General features: G+C 38.4%; 1 protein-coding gene across 1 annotated transcript in view; it reads right to left on the bottom strand.

The window, feature by feature from the left end:
• Positions 1 to 8,997: 8,997 nt before the first annotated feature.
• The window catches only part of KIF21A (kinesin family member 21A), a 149,426-nt gene continuing 137,226 nt past the window's right edge, over positions 8,998 to 21,197 (bottom strand). Inside the window, exons 34-38 of the mRNA XM_044915437.1 lie at positions 18,466 to 18,630; positions 16,409 to 16,526; positions 14,571 to 14,741; positions 13,542 to 13,741; positions 8,998 to 10,264 (exon numbers count right to left, since the gene is read on the bottom strand). Coding sequence (XP_044771372.1) covers positions 10,171 to 10,264; positions 13,542 to 13,741; positions 14,571 to 14,741; positions 16,409 to 16,526; positions 18,466 to 18,630 — 748 coding nt within the window. The 3' untranslated portion in view covers positions 8,998 to 10,170. The remainder of the gene's footprint in view (positions 10,265 to 13,541; positions 13,742 to 14,570; positions 14,742 to 16,408; positions 16,527 to 18,465; positions 18,631 to 21,197) is intronic.

Genomic DNA, 21,197 nt, shown 5'->3' with positions numbered 1-21,197 from the left:
TTTTTCCTTATCATATTTTTAAACATTTCAGTGACATAAGTACAGTGTTTAAACCTCCCCTTTACATTTAAGAAACCTCCCCTGACAACTTTATCAACATGTTTCTTTGTAAAATATTCAATTAATCTTGATGTTTTCATTACTTCAATAAAAAAAAATCTCATTGGCCAATTAGGCTAACAGCTAACTGGTCACTTGTGAGCAAAGCTATGAAGCCCAGTTTCAAATATTCAATTGAACATTATCAACTTTTTTCCTCATTTTTTTGACATTTTAAATCTGCCCTCTTGTAAAACTATCTGCTAGACATGACTCTGGGTTTCCTGCAGGTATCTCAGTCTCTAGTATCCAAAAGAAAACTCATACTCTTGCTCCCAAAATGAGTTCGTTCTTTCACCCAACAAATATTTATTGAGCTCCAATTATGTGGCAGGCACTGGGTTAAATCTGGAAGAATCAGGGTGAACAAAATCAGATAGATCTTTCACTCAAAAAAGTTGGAAGTCAAGAAGGGAAGGCACACAAATCAAATAAACACATTAGGTAATTACAAACTCACATAAGTTACGTGAAGAAAGGGGTACAGCTTTTTGTTTGTAAAGGAATTTGTTCTGCATTCAGGAATCACGACACCCAATAAATTCAAGCATTAAATAAAATTTGGTGGATGGACTGGAATTAATTGAGCAAACGGAGGACACACCATGTGCAAAAGTTTGGTACATGGTCAAACAAAGGCCAACGTGTACGGAGACCTTGTCATAGCCCCAAATCCCTTGGTCTTTGTCCAGAGAATCATGGAAACCCTCTTAACTATTCTAAGCAGAATTTGACCGAAGCAAAATCTTATTTGGAAAACGTCACTCTGGAGAGCAATTTGGAGGGATAGTCAGAGTGGAGGAGAAGAAACCAAAGAGCAGGGTCTGGCAGAAACCTAGGTCAGAGAGATGACGGTGGGTAGCGGCAGCAGAGAAGGAGGAACATTGAGGTATGAGGGACTGCGTGCAAGAGCAGATGTGACACAAAAGGGAGAAGTTTCTACTTGACCCACTCCACAAATTCCTTCAAACTGCCTCTTAATTAACTGCATGTATGCAGACATCTCTCCTGGGTAACACTCTTTCCGTTAGGGTGTTTTCAAGGGCTGGGAAAGAAACCCCTGCTCAGACATGTTTATCAGTAAGAGTATTTATCATCTCACACAATGGGGTGTCCCAAGTTTTGGCAGGCCTGTGGTCAGCCCGCTCTGACATTCATAACACTGTAGTCATTCCAAAGCTGGACTCCCTCAGGCTCAGAGATGGCTTCCAGCACAGGTGAAGTTATAGGCTTGCTAAATCACACCAGCAGGAGTGCGGCGAACTTCTGCAGTCATGGCATATTAATCTTTCCCCTCAACAGACCCAGGAACAAGGTCGGCAGTCCTTACCTACACCCATAACCACTGCCAGGGGAATGCCAGGTTTTGCTCCGTCTAACCCAGGCTCCTGAACCACTACAAAAAATAGCATCAACTCAGACCAGTGCTTCTCAAAGTGTGAGCCCCTCACCAGCAGCATCAGTATCTTCTGTGAACTTGTTAGAAATGCAAATTCTTTTGCATCAGAAACTCTGGGGATGGGACCAGGCAATATGTGCCTTAACAAGCCCTCCAGGTGATTCTGACGCGTGCTCTCTAAAGAAGCAGCATCAGCTCAGACTGATCGGAACAAGTCATGAGGTTTCCCTGAATCACATGGACTCTGCAGGGTAAAATGAACTCCTGATTAGAGTTTGAGAAAAACATGTGTGTGTCTTAGAGTCTGCCCAGTTTGAGACGAACTCTCCTCTCTAAGTTAGGTGGTACTTAAATTTTTTAACTTAATAAAACAAACTTTTCAGGACACTGAGAGAGACTAGCCAAGTAGTTTTCAAGCGCCCATGATTCCTTATCAAATGCAATGCACAACAATTTCTAGATATTACACTTTTTTTCCTATCTGAAGGTAGGAATCTTGAATTATTCAAATGAGCTGTCATGATATTGTTGTTCACACAGTGCTGGGGGCAGTTGCTATTTCTCACCCCACTCCATAGCCAGCCCCTACATGGACCAGAACTTATTCCAGTAAACAGAGAGAGTGTCTCAGTCTATGAAACACTTTCCATAAGGCAGAAATGATGTGCTCAAGGAGAAATCCAGTTACAACTTTTGGGATACAAAAGGACAAGATTTTCCTGACCTATTTATGGAAAACTGACTATCAACTATTGTAAACAAGCAACAAATAAATAAAGGCACTTAGGCAAGAGATCGTAAATGCATTTATTCTCAAATTCCGCAGCTAGCCATCTAGGAAAGGACACAGTGATCTTGACGTGCTTTGCTTAAAGAAAATAGTCAAAACATATTAATAATCCATGAGGTATAAAAACATTTATTAGTGAAGGACCTGGAATCTCAGACCTCTTCCGGAGATTTTTCTGTGAGTCTCTCATTGGAATATGAAATAGATAAAGCTACTCTAATCAGAGAGTTGCTTAAAGTGAATTTGTCAGGAAAAGGAAAATGGTCTACAGTTATTTGTTCTCTGTTTCTGACATCTGTGCCAATTCCAGAGAGTAGAAACTCAGTTTCCAAGAGATCATCATTTGTTTTGGGCTATGATCTCGTTTACAAGTAGAGGTTCTTAGTTGCAAATCATCGCAACGAACTCTGCTAATAGTTCAAACAGAAAAGGAATATACTAGAGGTTATTAGGTAATGTGTACAATTCCCAGGGGAGTCAGAGAAGGTTTGGAGGCTATGCAACCAGGAACAATGTCCAGAATCATACCTCACAACCGGTGCTTCTTTCTCTAGTTGGCACAAACCCCCTGGCTTGTATCATTGACACTAACACTCAAACTTCTTCCACTGCTTCCATGGAAAATGGCATTCGCTACCTCCATCACAGGGATTCCGTGAGCTGCCAACTCTTTTGGGTCAGTAGTTTCCAATTCAAAGTCTGTTGCCGGTGGCTCTAAGGGGCCAAGTCTAAGTCACATGCCACCCTGGCCACAAAGGGAGGTAAGGGGAATGAGTCACTGGTATCTAAAGTGAGAAGAAATTCATAAGGTGGGAATATTCTAACACAGAAAATTGTTCAAAGGTGCCAAGAAATCCAAAAGAATGGCAAATATCCACCAGATCCAGACTTAGGATGCTTTCTATGTTTACACTCTGCTTTCCTTCTACTTTTTGCCATCGGTTACGGGTGAAGCAGGCAAATAAGTACAGCAGTCACACACTGTCCACACTTGTAGACTTCTTATCTTAGTGGTTGGAAATGACAGAAAGCAAGCACCGTGCTATGCCCAATGCTGCCAGGCTGCCCCACTGGCCCCAGGACAACATAAGAAAATCTCTATGATAGCAAAGTTCTTAACAGAGATCTCAATTATTCATAAAATAATGGGTTATTAGTCCTAGAGAAAATGTTAATACATCATCTTGTCCAAATCCTTCCATTTAAATAAGTTGACTATTTTTTTATCACATTTATTTTTAAAAAGGCATATGTGACAGAAAACGTGGCACTTAAAATTTGGAATTTTTAATGAAAAACTACATGAAGCCAGAGTTTCCTGAGCAATCAATATTTTTAAGGGAAGAAATTCACTTTTTTTTTTCTTTTTTAGAGAGAGAGAGAAAGCGAGTGGAGGGGGAGGGACAGAGGAAGAGGGAGAGAGAGAATCTTAAGCAGGCTCCACACTCAGGATGGAGCCTGAAGCGGGGTTCAGTTTCATGATCGTGAGGTCACGACCTGAGCCAAAATCAAGAGTCAGGCACTTATCCAACTAAGTAACACAGGTGTCCCAGAAATTCATTATTTTTATTTTTTAAAAATTTTTTATTGTTATGTTAATCACCATACATTACATCATTAGTTTTTGATGTAGTGTTCCATGATTCATTGTTTGTGTATAACACCCAGTGCTCCGTGCAGAACGTGCCCTCTTTAAATTGACCTTACTTAGTAAGAAATGTATTAACCTAGGGCAATGGAGATCAAATAGTTAACCACCAGGGCTGGCTATTACGAGGCCACAGACACCCTTGCTCAAATTAGAAAAACTGTCTTCCTAAATACATTTTTTTACTTCCATATGCTGAAAATTATCATTGTATTCTTATATCCTTAGGAACAAAATGATTTACTACCCTCTACCCTAAATTTGTCATAACAAATATATAAATTTATAATGTCTAAAAGTGAATGTTATCTTTTTGGGTTGTGCAGTACACAACGTGCACAACCATGCATGATAGCCCTGGTAGCAACCCCTCTCTGCAGAAAATCCGTTCTAGAGCATACTTTGTTAAATCATTAAGTACATGGATATATATATGCCATAGAGAGAGACTGCTTTAACAAAAGATCTTAAAATTCAGTGGCTCAAAAAAAAAAAATGTTATCTTTCACCTATGTAACAATCTCAAGCAGGGTTTGGCAAATTACAGTCTTTGGGCCAAATTCAGTGCCCAGCCTGTTCTGCACTGGTCCTCAAGTTAGGAAAGGTTCTTACAAATGTAAATGGTTGTTTAAACAAAGGAAGGATGTGTGACAGTTTCAATATGTGGCCTGAGAAGCCTGCAATATCATTATTTCTTTACTAAAAAAAAAAATTTGCCAACCCCTGGCCTAAAGGCTGATCTGTGGTCAAAGAGTGAAGCTCTGTGCCACAAGGGCCATCAAGGACATAGGTTCATTCTATCACGTTGTTCTACCATCACTCACCCAGGATGTTGTCTTCATCTGCACGGTCAAGGTTTGCTCATCATCACCACTTCCACATCCTAGTTGGTGGAAAGGGGAAAACCAAAGTGAAGGCCAAGCACTTCTATTTTTTAAAAATCTAAGACCAGTATATCGCTTCCCTTAGATCACATGACAGAACCATAGCATATTGTCATGGCTAACTGCAAGATCAGGGGGGAAATGTAATGTCTGGCTGGGCAGCCACGTGCTCAGCTGAAATCCTCAGGTTTTTATTGCTAAGAGTCAGAGGGGAGTGACTGGTACTAGGAGAAATTAGAAATCTGTGCCACATATACTACACAGAATCCTCCTGATTTCCTCGGTTGATGCTGAGCTATTTCAAAAGGTTAAGATCTCCCATCATGCCCACACCACATATCAGGATAATTCCCATGGAGCGAATTTCCACGGTGGGGATTCCTGTCAACAATCAACACAGCTTTCCCCCTCTCTCTCTCTCTCACACACACACACACACACACACACACACACACACAAATAAGCAAAGGTGAGGGAAGAAGTAGGAGAGGAAGGCCTAGGGAAAAGGAGACAGGAACAGGATGGGATAAGGCACTCATCAGATAAGAAGGTAGGTATTTCAGGATCTTCCAGTTAACGGCCAAAGTAGCTGAAAATTATATTGTCCTCAGCCACTTACTGTCTTCCCTGAGGTTGGTGAAGACACTCCTAGTTGCCTGCTCAGGCAGAGACTACTAAATATAAAAACGGTCTCAGTCTAATCTGAGGATAATAAACACTAGTCAGGTTCCTGATTGGCGCAGGTGAATCCAGGTCTTACTAACATCTGGCGTCCCATCATCCTGTGTTTATTTGTTGGATATTTTTCAGTGATGGGGTTACATGTTTACAACAGGTGAGGACCCACAAAACGGTCCTTCAGGTACCCTCTGCTTCTGTCCTCAAGTAAAACACCAGGCAGGTCTGAAAGCCTGAAGAGCCTAATTGCGTTTTTGGAGACCTTAGGAAAACTGTGGATCTCCCCCCCTCCCCCCCGAGGACAAGCAACCCCTGTGAATGCCTGCAGCCCTGGGAGGTGAGAGGCACCCTAAATCTTCCAGGCCTCGCCAATCTGGGACAGCTCAGACAATAGCACTTGAGGAGATTCCATTAAAACACAAAGCCTCTAGGCAACCAAAAAGTATTGTTTTCAAAGTAAAAAACAATTACACATCTTAATGAGAAAAGGGTATGGTCATTTTTGAGAATTGAATGAGTGTCCAGAAAAAAAATAAATGGAAGAAATATCTTAAAACCCCGACAGAGACCACTGTAACTGGTTTAAGCAGAAAGGGATTTCAGAGAGGGGCATGGCTGCTTACAAAATTTTGAGTAGGTGCTAGATCCCCACCCCCAGAACTAGCCCACGCAGTTTGGCCTCCGCCACCATCAGGAAGATAAGGAATCATCCACTGCCCCCGCTGCAGACGCCAGGAACCGCCTCAGCTGGAGCCAACAAAGACCAGTTCCCTGTGCCCTGCCTCTCAACACCCACAGCTAGTGCCAGATGCTGGGGCCCCGTCACAGCTGCCACAGGAAAACAAGGGTTTCTACGACTTTACTGCAGAAGCACCGATTCCTCCTCACTCTACCTCATGCCTGGGTTCACATGCTTAGTGGGAGCCACGTTAAATGTGGAACCCAAGCTGAAGCCTGAGAAATGTAGAGACTGCTTTTCCCAAATCCAACACACACACAAACATATTAAAAGGGGTTTGGAGTCATATTATAGATGATGTAGTGCACATTTGTCACTATTTTTGTCTGCTGGCAGAAATCCCCCACAATACTGTATTTCACAATTTCTAGGATGCGCACTGTTTTTTCATAAATATCTCTGAAATCAGATGCTTCTGATGCTCCCTGGCTTCTTAGATGCCCCCCAACCCCTTCAGAGACACCCAAAGGGGAAAGTAAATGCTCAGCAAATGTTGGCTATTACAATCATTAACCTCATTAAAAAGAGGGGAGATTAATGGCAGCTGTGACATTTTACAATTGTTCAGCATCTCATTATGGTTAGAAAATAGGATAGGTAACTCTCATTTTTGTACCATGATACTCATACAGAGCAATCTGTACATTTTATATCTATGATTTACAAACACCAACTCCCAATCATCAGTATCTGCACAGTAACTGGCAAATCAAATCCCCAATAACACAGCAATAATACAACCCATTCTGAGGCTAAAAAGAGAATTTGAGCTGATTCTGAAGTAAGGCATAGGCATTGTTTAGGAAAAATTAGAAACAACAGCACAGAACGATGTGTTACACATTGACAACCTCAGTTTAAGTTTTTATAAAAGATTCCATATCAGCTGGGAAATAAACAAATGTGGACATAATTAATATGCAAAACATTGTCATTACTCTTTAGCTAAAGTGCAAAGATTTGGATGTGAAAGAAAGAAATATTATCTTCCCAAAAAAGAAGACCTCATTCTCAGGGGACATGGCATATATTTAATACATAGTGAGGAGTAATCCATTTTTGAATTTTAGAAGCACTGTTTTAACTGTTTTAAGAGTTATGATTGGGGTGCCTGGGATGCTCAGTTAAGCCTCCCACTCTTGATCTCAGCTCAGGTCTTGATCTCAGGATTGTGAGTTCAAGCCCTGCACTGGGCTCCACTGGGTGTGGAGCCTACTTTAAAAAAAAAAAAAAAAAAAAGTCACTGTAAACCTTTCTGGATGAGATCTTTAAAGATGAACAGTTATTTTTTGCTGGTTGGCAAACTAGCCCCCGTACAAGGAGGGCAAGGAGAGACAGACAGAAGAGGCAGGCCACTCCAGATTGGTAGGTGGCAGGTTTAATAAGCAAGGGGATTTATTTACGAGGCTTGTCTCCCACGGCCGCAAGACAAGTAGATCTCCACACCTGCCTGCCAGAGCGTTAAAAGTTTACACAAAGGCCTTACCTGGGTTCAGTCTCCAATACCATGTAGATAGTCTCAACAACACATTACTCCCTCAAGGCTAGGTCCTTGAAACAGAGAAACAGCTCTGGCTGTGGGAACGTGGGCAGAACATACATTCCAAGGGCTGGGGAGCTGGTGAGCAGCCTCTGATTGCCCGGATCTAGCTCCTGGGTCAACTGGAGGTCACGTCCTCTCAGTGACTTTCCCCAACATCTTTCAAGATGTAAATCTTTAAAGGGGACTGCCTCTTTTACATATTCATTTGAATTATTTGAATCAGATCAACTCTAGCTGAGCCTCCAGCCTTTTAAAAAGAAAACAGACACTGGGGTTTGTGTTCTGTGCAAGCAAACACAGAGCTCAGGACTGTACAACAGACCTCTGATTGGACTCGCAGTCAGGGTAAAATGCCTCCAATAGGGGTGAAGACTTCCCAGATCTTCCCTGTCAGAGCACTGACCAATCCATAATGAAAGTGCTGGATTTATTCTCTCTCTCTCCACTCAGAGGGCAAGCGTAAACCCAGTCTTGTTGCTTTTTCTGTCCCTAGTACCTGGCCTCGGGCATGCTCAATAAACATTTATTAAATAAATAAGTTATCAAATGAGTGGTTGAGAAATAGTCCTGCAAAAAAAAACCACTCCAGGAGTATTGAAATTCAAAATGGTCCTAAAAATGTCTCTCAGGTCTCATCATAGTATTTTCCTCCAGGAAAGGAGGCAAAATTACAAAACAGCTGAATTCCTCTTTACAGGAAAATCCCTTTTTAAAAATTAAAGAAATACATATTTCATTGTGAAATATAGCACACATACATAAAGTAAGAGAAATATATGAACAGTTTAACTTAGGACCCAGGTGGAGAACTAGAACATTTCTAGGACCCCAGAAGCACGGCCATACCCCATCTACACTCTCAATTCACCTTCTGCAAACCCCTGCCAGTCACCACCCCTCTATTTCTTCTTCAATAACCAAAGTCACTATTGTCCTAACATTTGTGGGAATAATTTTTGTTTTACCACCTATGTTCAAATGCCTAAATTATAAGGTTTGCTTTAATTCCCTAAATAGTGAGTTTCCTTGGTTCATCAAGATTAGGTTATGATTCAAACTTTTCAAGAATATTTCATGTCTAGTGAGCAAAAACAGGAATGCACATGAAGTGCTGGATAACAAAAAAAAAATGTCTTTCATTATATCACACACAAATAAAAAGTTTTACAAACCATTTTCATACAATTAGAAAAATAACAAGAGAATGAAAACAATTCAGAGCAACACGTTTATTGAAGCTCTCGCTAAGCTTTCATTTACAAGCAAATATACTCGGGAAAAAAATCACAAGACAATATTTTAAAATGTTATACCATCTACATAAAAATTAAACTTGCAGAATTTACAAATTAATATTCTGAGCAGACAGATAAATTATACATCCTTTTGCAAAATCCAATCTACAGCATTTAAAAATTCAGAGTTACAATGTAAGACATTCTCTCTTTACAATCTACTATTTACATAGCTTTTCCCACTGCAGATGATATAGTTCTCACCATAACTACCAAGGTTTGCAAACATAGTGTATTTAAAATATATTTAGCAGCATATAAAAAAAATTAGATAAAAGGGTAAGGAAATACTACTATTAAATAAAAATGAAATTAAAAGGTGATAATAGAAACAACTCCATAGGAAAAATAGATCAAAATATATTTCTGTTAGGACATCAAAAATGTTTCCCATCAGAGAATGTACGCACAGCACTAATAAAACAATTTAACAGCATTTTAGTCCTGAGCACAGACTATAGCACAGCTGTAAAACTTTGGTCAATACAAGTAAACATCAACATTTAACACAAACTGTTTAACATTCTTTGTTAGTAGATAAAGATCGTCAATTCCACCTTAGGAAAAATCATCAATAATATTCTCCTAATCTTATTTTTTTCCCGTTATATTAAAAGAGCTTTGAAATTTGGGAACCTTCTATAGACTGATATAAATACCAAATGGACCACAATTTGACTAACATTCCCAATATGTTTAAATATATAAACCATCTAAACAGACTATACGATGAGTTACCAATGGGTTGCATTGTATTCCAGGTGTTTTCTGACTATCACAAAAGCAGACATCTTATAATTCAAATAATTTTAAAGTGTTTTTTATAGCTAGGCACAAAAATCCAGCCACAATAAAAGTGTGAATCAAGCAGTATACCAATTAAAGGATATATATGTATTGGCAGATATTATAATTAAGCGCACAGGCTAGTACACAGTTTTATTAGAATACCATTTATATTCAGCAGTTGGATTCAGATATATTTTCCAGTTAATCCCATTATAAGCTTTTGCCTAATAAATACAGGGCAACATTTCATTACGAACGTACAGAGTATTATCACAGTATTCAGTTTATGACTATCTTCATTCATGTTTAATTACTGGCAATATCTTCCCCCAGATCTCCTATGTCAGAGATCTGGCCATCTTGCAAATTGCGAGCCTTCCAAATTCTCACAGTTCGATCACTACAAAACAAATTAAAAATGAACAGGTGAAAAGAGGCAGAAAGACAAAGAAATAGCTCTTAGAATCGTGTATTGTGAAGACATTTTCTGAAGAGGACCTCAATAGATGTAAGTAAAAATATACATTGTCCCATACGTATATCAAACAGATACCCATAATAATGATATTAAAAATAGTTCATATTGTCGAGGGCTTACTATATGGCAGGCATTGTTACTATGTGCCCTTTAAATATAAATACATTCAATTCTCTTTAACTACCATAGAGATAGATAATGCTATTATCCCCTTTGTATTGATGAGTAAATTGAGATCCAGAGAGGTTAAGTAATTTGCTCAATATCACAAAGTACATGCGTGATAGAACCGAGATTTCAACCTAGGCAGTCTGGTTCCAGGGCCCCACCTCCTAATCACTACACTGGATCTGCACTCATTGTTTCAAAAAACGACTCATGATACAACATTGGTCAGAGATCTTCAGGGACAACAGCTCACAGTAAGGTTACAGTAAGGCTTCTGGGAAGGGAGGAGATCAGGGCAGGGATTCCAGGATACAGGGATTCCAGGGAGTTGGTGAATCTGTCAACAGTCAGAAGAGTTACTCTCAGGTGAAACAATAAGCCCACAGGAAAAGCAGGAAGCTACTGAGAAGTGGACTGATACTCCAATATCATAGAACATAGAAGATTCAAAGTGTTTCTGAGAAAACTTGTTTTTGTTCACCAGGCATGTGGGTACTGGGGAGTGGTCATTAAACCATCATGTTTCTTACTGTGTCTCTCATAGCTTGAAGGGAGTGTTACTTTTCTCTAATTATCTAGTAAACTCAAAGCCAAAAGAAAGTTTCCATAGAATTTCAGAGTTAAAAGCACTTCAGAGATTATGCAATCCATTTCAAGGATAAAGAAAGTTTAGTTACGTGCCCAGTGTAACATAGTAAAGGGCAGAGGTGAGCCTAGGATCTAGGCTTTCTAGTTTCTAATCAGCAATCTCTGTTCTTCCTAAGAGTTCTTATCACAAGCAAACAAGAAACGTTTTTTTCTTCTTTTTGTATCTATTTGAGATGACAGATGTTAACTAAACTTATTGTGGTAATCATTTCACAATATATATAAGTCAAACCATTATGCTGTATGCCTTACACTTATACAATGCCATATGTCAATTATATCTCCATAAACTCACACAGCATATGTACGCTGAAACAGCAAGGGGATATGTTCATTCATGCACCTACTCATACACCCATTCATTTATTCAACCGTCCATTAAACAAATGTTTATTGAGAACCTGCTGTGTTCCAGGTACTATTCAGGTGCTTGGGACAATTTAAAGACAAACAAGCAAACAAACAAATAAATAACAAAACCCTCTCCCAATGTAGATTATACATTCTAACAAGAGGAGACAGTGCCTGGGAAGCACTTAGAACAATGCGTGGCAAATACTAAGCACTATACAAGGGTGTGTTAATTGACAAATAAATAAAGTAGAATTTGAAAATAGGCCTTCTGATTTTATTGACCATTTTCCTGATTTTTAAGTTACATAGGAAATACATTTGCATCTGGTGCACCATGGGTAAACTGAGAAAAAGTTCAGTTCTTCAAAAATAAGACTATACTGTGGAAGAGAGGTGTTACAGTAACATCATACTTCACCCACCAGATCTCAGTGACATATAATACTTTCAGAGTCTTATACTGAGTGTCCCACATCTTTGAGGGGTATTATTTCCAGTAAATTATCAAGGACACAGCAAGTTTCCAAGAGAATAAACAAAAGTAGTGAGTCGTAAGAAAGTAATACATCTTGGAAATAACATCAATGAAGCACCAAAGGTAAGCACCTTAGAAAAACACAAAATAAATCAGCTTTGAAGTACTTTAGAGATACGAGAAAGTAAATCTAAGTGAAAAGAGGGATTCAATGAAAATAGCACAAATAATAAGAGATACCATAGAAATACAGCAGAGGTTTCAAAATAAAGTCAGGGTAATCGTGCATTTAGGATAGATGAATCAAGAATGTGCTCCGATTAAATTAAATGTAAAAATGACAAAAGGAGATTTTCAAGTAGATATTCATGAGACATTTTATTTTATTTGAATGAGACCAAGACCTCACATTAGGGCATATATGCTTTCCTTGCCAAAGTACTTATATACATGTCATTTTTATGGTCACAACATCTCTCCACTTCCTTCAAGCATCGTAAACGTCACTTCCTCAGTGAGGCCTTCACCAACCATCCTATTGTGTGACCTCCTCCCCATGATACTCTCTTCCCTGTTCCCTGCTTTATTTTTCTCCATAGCACCTATCACTATGTAACATACTTTAGTTATTTATTTTCTTTTCTTCTCCTTAGAATGAAACTGGGGGTCTGATCTGTTTTGTTCACAGCTCTTCCCAAGAGTCTGGAACAGTGCCTGACATATTGGGGATTCATCATGAATGAAAAATAAGCAAATGAATCCATCAATCCAGCTTTCCTAAGAGGGAGGAAGCAGATATTATTATTAAGTACTTATTCAGCTGACCCTTGAACAACACAGGTTTGAACCACGAGGGTCCACTTTCACATGGATTTTTCGATAAACAGCACAGCACTGTAAATGTATTTTCTCTTCCTTATGATTTTCTTAATAACATTTTCTTTCCTCTAGCTTCCTTTATTGTAAGGATATGTATATAATACATATAACATATAAAATATGTGTTAATTGACTAATTATATTATCAGTAAGGCTTCTGGCCAACAGTAAGCTATTAGCAGTTTAGTTTTGGGGGGGAGTCAAATACCTGGATTTTCAACTATGCAGGGGTCAGTGGCCCTAAGCCTGCATGGTCCAAGGGTCAACTGTACTCTACAGAGAGGAAGAAGAGGAACAAAGAGATTTTTTAAATTATTTATTCTAAATGTGAAGAATGATAAGTTTGTTGTCTTTCTGGGAAAAAAAAATCTTTAGAAATTAGTCACCTATAAATGATTTTTTAAATTAAAATCACCAGGGGAAGATCTGGCAGCAGACTTCCCATATAAGCAGAGTCTGGATACAGAAGTAACATTATTCTCATGTATTCTGGGGATTAAACTCAGTGTCCAAAGTGCACATCAGAAAATATAAATAAGAGATCTTAAATAGAATGATTGTAATAAAAGAAGGGTTTTTATATGTTCTACATTTCCAGACATTTACAACTTATAATATTTATTAAATTTGAACACAAGCAACCAACACAGAGAAAAATCACACAGGAAAACTTACTCGGCTGCAGTAAAAATGTGGGTGGAATTAACACATATGGCATTGATAGGACTATCATGACCCTTCATCTCTCCGACTGGCACAAAAGTATCCATGTTCCACAGCTTCAGAATGCCCCCTCTGCAGCCACTGAGCAGAACCGGGTGCCCTGGCACCACTCCTAGGGCACAGACCCAATCCTTATGTGCATTTGGAACTTGCTGAGAGAAAGAAAGAGAAATCAGCAGCTTAAGAGGAGCCCTCCAAAATGACATTTTCACAGCAAAGTAAGTTACAAACATTTTTGTTGACAAAACAATATTTGGAATACTGAATGGCCTGGAAACTATAAAAATCATTTTCTATGCAATCATTCTTAGTGACTTACAGAAATAAATCTGCAATTTGCTTCCAATTTGCCTCAATTATTATTAGTGTTATCAATATTAAAGACCTATAATGTTAAAAATCTTACAGAATCTAAAAGACCCAGAAAGTACACAGAATTATTCACATCGCATTCTCTTCATGGGAGTTAATATCTCACCTCTCTCCAAAATGAATTCAACAAGTTTGAAAACTACAACCTGGTATGTAGACTATAAAGAATGCCTCATAAAGTTACTGCCTTCAACCTTTGGTAGAAAACATGGAGGCTTAAGGCTTTTGGAGAAGACAGGGCTAACATACATTTCATAATGAGTAAACAATAATTCTAAGCTCAAACTATATGACTATATTTGAGTGTAAATATATTTATATGAATAATATAAAAGTCACAACCATGAATGTATATCTATAAAGGATTTTGAATGCGATAAATGCATCTGTTGCCAGTTTGTTCCATTGACCTGCTACTTGTTCATTTTGTTTTCATCTATCCTTACCTAGAAGGTATTATTAAATATTGAATGTTGCCCTTCTCATAATTAGTAACTCTGGTGGCTGAAGATGAAACACTCTTTAAGAGGCTCTTCAAGTTCTTACATGGACCAGTGGTGGCTCTGAAGAACCAGTACCCACTCCATCCCATGAAAGGTTTTGCATTACCTGTAGAAGGTCTTTTTGAGCTAAGTCCCATTTCTTGATTCCATTATCTCTGGACCCACTAAATAGGTTATCCCCTTGTATGGTTAGTGCTTCAATGCCATCATAATGAGGGGGCTCAAAATTGTGGGTGGGACTCACAGTTCCCAGAGCCCCTTCAGTTACATCAAACATCTAAAAAAGAAACAGAGAGAAAGCAGACATCCTATTTAGCTTACAAATAAACACCTATATGTGTTCATACCTAGAAACACATATATGTGTATATTAACCAGATGTGACATGTTTTGTTCTAATATTTTACTAAATTAACTAAATTAACCTGGTATGAATGACTCAGGATGAACCCGGGCCCTATTTTCACATTACTTTTGCTTACATGTCACATGCTTATGTGTCTGTAGGCTTTTAAGAAAGGCAACCAATTTTTTCATGTCTGAGTGTACAAATGATATGTTTAATAATACAAATACTACATATCAATCCACTTGAAAGTCAGAAAAATGATATGGCTGTTATTTAAACACTATTAGATAGTTCTGCAATCCCGGTGGTCATCTCAAATTTCCCAAAGTTGCTATTCAAAACCTCCCACCCCCCTCAGTTGCCCTCATCTCTGTTGACCTTGTAATTTCCTGAAAAGGCTAGCATGATCAAAAATGAACTTTTTGGATTCTTCCCTCCATTCCAAAAGTTTCCTTTTATCTTCAAACATTCTCTTACCCTTCCCTTCTTTTTTTTTAATTTTTTTAATTTTTTTATTTTTTTCAAGATTTTATTTATTTATTTGAGAGAGAGAGAATGAGAGAGAGCAAGCACATGAGAGGGGGGGAGGGTCAAAGGGAGAAGCAGACTCCCTGCCGAGCAGGGAGCCCGATGCGGGACTCGATCCAGGGACTCCAGGATCATGACCTGAGCCGAAGGCAGTCGCTTAACCAACTGAGCCACCCAGGCACCCACCCTTCCCTTCTTTTCAGATGCTAAAGTGTGCTTACTGTTTCCCAAGGTTCACATCACTGTTGTGGTTCTAACTGTTCCTACCAACTTCATCAATTACCACCACTTCCCTCTTCACACTTTCCCTCTCCACCAGAGCCTGCTTCCTAAGCAGACAGGCATACCCAAGTCTACCAAATACAAAATCCTCTTCCTTTAACCATTCTATTTTCATGTCACTAACCCATTTCTCATCTCTTAATCTCAGATTCTAAAAAGAGTACTTATTCTTTTCCTATATCTCTGTTACTGTATCCTCTTTTTATTCCTAATTGGTTCTTACAGAAATTCCCAAGGCTGAGTCCTGGCAACCTCTCTCTCCTTTGGCCATGTCAGCTACTCTAACCCCTCGAACATCTGCTTCTACTCGAATGGCTCCCAAACCTGCATGCTTAGTCATAACTTACACTGAACTCTAGACTTGCCTTTCAAATGGCCTACTCGCCTACATGAGGATGACTTCTATTACTCAGTATCTCAAATTTAATATTTCCAGAACCAAACTGTGCATCTTCCCTTATCTGCTAATTTCATTAAGATCTGAAGATCATAATAAATTCAGTATAAAAGATGGTGACAGTGAGAATTATGCATTAGTTGGATGACTGAGCCAAAGATCTTTAAAATCCCTCCCAAACTATCTTCTATGAAAAATGAGAATACATGATTGAATAATAAGACAATAAAATCAAAAACTATGAGTGAGGAAAAGATCACGAAGAAAAAGTAAAGGATAGAAATGGAAAAAAAAGAAAACTGATTAAGAGAAAAGAGCTCTAGGTGCATCTGAATACTCCAAATCTATCATTTAATAGGAGAATATAATTTCACTCTATCATACACACTTTGATGTAATGATCCTTGGAGCCAGTGACGATTAGATCTTGTCCATTAGAAATCTGATCTACAGTAAGGCACATAACAGGGCCTAGGTGTCCTGTTAACTTTCCGGTAGACTGAAACCTTTAAAAAGAAAGAAAATAATTTTGTTTGAAAATATTTCTTAATGTACTGAGGCTAAGCCTCAACATAAATAATCTATATTCTTTGATGAAACTGTTCACTAATTTTTTTTATTTTAGCTCCACCTCTTTGCAACTTTCTTCAAGTTCAGAGTCCAAAAATGGCCAAACTAACCTATTCTATGATTGATGTGTGAGGATTCCTAAGTAAGTTATTCCAAAGTGACTAATGTCATTCAGACAGTAAACTTAAAAAGGCAGCAAAACTTGCTAAAGATTGATTTTAATCCAACCTAAGTCCAGGTAAACCTTAATCTGTTGAATGTCCAAATATGTTATAAATATATGACCAAGGTCCAATTTGGAATTTGATTAAAACAACTGTTATCACTTATATAACTACACAATCAGCAACAATATGGAAAAAGACTACTTTATAACAAACACATGAATTCTCACATATACACATACACATGTGTGTACACCCATCATATAGACATGTACACACATGTGTACACCTATGCACACAAACGTGTATATGTGTGTCAGAAAGTAGGCGGTCTATTTCATCAGTTATTATAAAGATTGGAAATGACCAGGATATATAACTAACTGGTAGAAAAATGTATGACATCAGTTGTCAGGGGGTAACAACAAACCTTTGTCTCATAGTCCTACCTCAATCAAGCTGCTGAAATACAGAGATATATTTAACTTGTAGAATATTAGTTTCTTGAAAACTATTCTCTTAGTTACTTTGTTACAATACATCCACATTTAATCATGTTGCTGAAATCAAGCAGGTTTCAAAGGACTTAACTTTTCAGCAAAAATAGAAAGTGTAAAGATTTTCAAAAGCTGCTATCTTTTCTGTCTCATGGCATGACTTTGAGTGTCTTCCTCCATGGTGCTCTGACTACGAGGCAAGTTTTAATATCTTCAAGAATAAACCAAGTACTCACCTCTTTTCTCATTCTCTTAAGCACTGTGTTCAATTTTCTACATTCTATTTCTAAAATAGTACTCAGGACTGCGTTTCTTCTCTCTTTCATCTATTTACCTGTAAATTATGTTTATTATACTTTCTCAGTCATGTGTTAAAATGTTACAAGTTATAACTAGTCATTTTCAGTTTCCAAAATATCCGTCACTCAGTATCCTTTAATTGCCTGTTTAGTGGCCATTACCCTCCATTACAACAGAGCCCTAAGAAGGCAGATACCACATTTGTCTTGCTCAGTCTTTATTCCCAGCACCTACCACAGTCTTGGTGCAGTGCCTCCCAGAATCGATGCTGAAAAAATACTTAACTAAGAAATGAATATTCCCTTGCTGCCAAAATTTTCAAGAACTAGAAAAGAAGCTAAAATAAACACTCGACTAAAGGATAAAAGCTCATATTTCCAGGCAAATAAAAACCAAATCAGAGATGTAATGCTTTAGATTTCAACTTATCATTTTTTTTACCCATTTCGATCTTAATACTTTATCTTTTCTATATATTTTATATTCACAAAAACCCTGTAAGGATTTATGCCCAATTTTGTTAAATTAAGTTTATAAATTAAAAATTTTGAAATACAAGACGTTTAAGTGATGCTGCCCCAAAAATAACTCTTTCAAAGGTCCTGGTGGAACTAGAATGAGAATCTTGATCTCTTCCTAGTAAACAACATGAATTGTAGACAAATATTAAAGAGGCTATTTTTCTTCATATACTTTTTTTCTATCAATGGAGACTAAAAGAAAGGAAAATTGTGAGTTTGCTGATGAGGACAGAAGAGACATACATCTAGGGATACTGGGCCAAACAGAAAAGCCTATGATTTTATATTAACTTCTGGCTTATAAAAATTAGATTTCATATGCACCAATATGTTATTAATATCTGAAAACTGTATTTGCCATATGTAAGAAATACATTTTCTTAAAAATTCTACCTTTTAAGATCCCACATTCTGACAGCATTTCCAGAAGCTGCATAGAGGAAAGTGCCAGTTGGGTTTAGAGCAATTTGATTTATCTGGTTTTCTCCAGAAGGAATAGCTACTGTCCGGCTGGTACTTGCAGAACAGGCATCTCCAAGAGTAACCTGACCTGAAGATCTTAAGAGAGACAAAACAAAAAGAAAAAGTCACATTTCTGGGCAAGAGTTCAGCTTTGGGTTCCTTGAATTCCTAGGAAACTGGCTGTAGGCACAACAAGCTCTGGGTCCTTTGGTCACCGTGTCAACCGCACAGCGCACAGAAACTCACACACACATACCTGGCACTTAGAAACACATTTGATGAGGAAGTGAATAAATGAATGACTAAAACAAGATGATATGGCTTACAATTCTTTTTTTTTTAAAGCTTTTTTTTTTTTAAAGATTTTATTTATTTATTTGAGACAGAGAGAATGAGAGAGACAGAGAGCACATGAGAGGGGGGAGGGTCAGAGAGAGAAGCAGGCTCCCTGCCGAGCAGGGAGCCCGATGCGGGACTCGATCCCGGGACTCCAGGATCATGACCTGAGCCGAAGGCAGTCGCTTAACCAACTGAGCCACCCAGGCACCCCTGGCTTACAATTCTTAATTTGTAAGTCTCGTATTATGCTAGGAATTCCAGGCCCTGAGTTAGGGATGACCAGAACATCATTCAAAAAAGATTAGATGTCAAAGATTAAAAAAAAAAAAAGACAACAAATGACAACAAATGACACAGTGCCACAGGTAATTCATTTTCCTGCAGCTTCCAGAAACGTCCCCCCCCACCCCTGGGGGCCAGGCCTTCCAATACTCCTTTTGTCCATAAGAATTGCTTTTTGAATTAAAGACACTGAGGATTTTTCAAACCATTTTCTTTTTTTTTTTTTAAGATTTTATTTATTTATTTGACAGAGAGAGACACAGCGAGAGAGGGAACACAGGGGGAGTGGGAGAGGGAGAAGCAGACTTCCCGCCGAGCAGGGAGCCCAATGTGGGGCTCGATCCCAGGACCCTGGGATCATGACCTGAGCCGAAGGCAGACGCCTAATGACTGAGCCACCCAGGCGCCCCCCTAAGTTTAATTTTTTTTAAAGATTTTTTTAAATTTTATTTCGAGAGAGAGAGAGAGAGAGCACAGAGGGAGAGGGAAAAGCAGACTCCCAGCTGGGCAGGGAGCCTGACGTGGGGCTCGATCCCAGGACCCTGAGATCATGACCTGAGCCGAAGGCAGACGCTTAACGACTGAGCCACCCAGGCGCCCTCAAACCGTTCTCAGTTTTAGTTTACTCTAACTCAATCATACAGGGAGTATTTACCATGTGCTAAAGACTTAAACATAACATTTCTATTTCCTCAGATAAATTCTAAGTGATATATTCTTAAATTTTGAAACATTTTCTCAGTTAACAACCAAAATATCAAGTTATAATTAATCCTTTTAAATTTGACTTAGTCAGCTGGACTGGCAGATTTCTAAGATACAGTGTTCCTTTTTCTATAGAATTTTCCTCACAGACTTGTATTCAGTACAGTAAATAATGAGTAGTTATCAAAATATAAATTAGGACTTATGTTAATAATCCCTACTCTAGGGGCGCCTGGGTGGCTTAGTCGGTTAAGCATCTGCCTTGGGCTCAGGTCATAGTCCCAGGGTCCTGGGATGGAGCCCTACATCGGGCTCCCTGCTCGGCAGGAAGCCTGCTTCTCCCTCTCCCACTCCCCCTGCTTGTGTTCCCTCTCTCGCTGCGCCTCTCTCTGTCAAATAAATAAAATCTTAAAAAAATAAAATCCCTACTCTACAAATTATAAAAAATAACCTTTCCCATGTTCCCTTTGCTTATTTAAAACAAGAGTTCACCCCTATTTTAATTACGTAAAACAGTTCATCCATCTTATAGCAAAAAGAATCATTATTTGCTCTATATTTTAAAGACATATATGATGACACAGAAAACAAACTCATCCTCCAATTGTCCAACCTAACCCACAGTTATGAAATTTGTGCTCACACAAAAGCAGTCTAGGTCCTAAAACAAACAAACCAAAAAACTCTCAATTATCCACTACCTGCTAATTAAAGGTTACAAGTACTTCTTAACTGTCTACTATGATGATTTTAGCCATTTTTCCAAGGAGTGGTATTCATTTGAAGCAAGTAATGTAAATCATTTAACTACATCAAGTAAAAAATACTATGAACATGCAATACCTTACTATTTAAGAGGGAGGAAATATTAAATGTATACTTAGTCACAGACCAAATATGATTCATTCCTTCCTATTTAATACCAGGCCCTTTTTTAAATTTAAATTCGATTAGCCAACCTATGGTACATCATTAGTTTCAGAGGTAGAGTCAGTTATTCATCAGTTGCTTTTAACACCCAGTGCTCATCACATCATGTGCCCTCTTTAATGCCCATCACCCTATTACCCAATTCCCCCACCTACCTCCCCTCCAGCAACCCTCAGTTTGTTTCCTAGAGTTAAGAGTCTCTCATGGTTTGTCTCCCTCTCCATTACTTTGCATTCAGTTTTCCCTCCCTTCCCCTACGATCCTCTGCGCTTTCTTATATTCTACATATGAGTGAAACCATATAATTGTCTTTCTCTGATTGACTTATTTTGCTCAGCATAATACTGTCCTGTTCCATCCATGTCAATGTAAATGGTAAGTATTCAACCTTTCTGATGGCTGAGCAA

Source organism: Neomonachus schauinslandi, chromosome 5, assembly GCF_002201575.2.
Source record: "Neomonachus schauinslandi chromosome 5, ASM220157v2, whole genome shotgun sequence".
Taxonomy (NCBI): Eukaryota; Metazoa; Chordata; class Mammalia; order Carnivora; family Phocidae; genus Neomonachus; species Neomonachus schauinslandi.
This window is presented reverse-complemented; position numbering and strand designations above follow the sequence as displayed.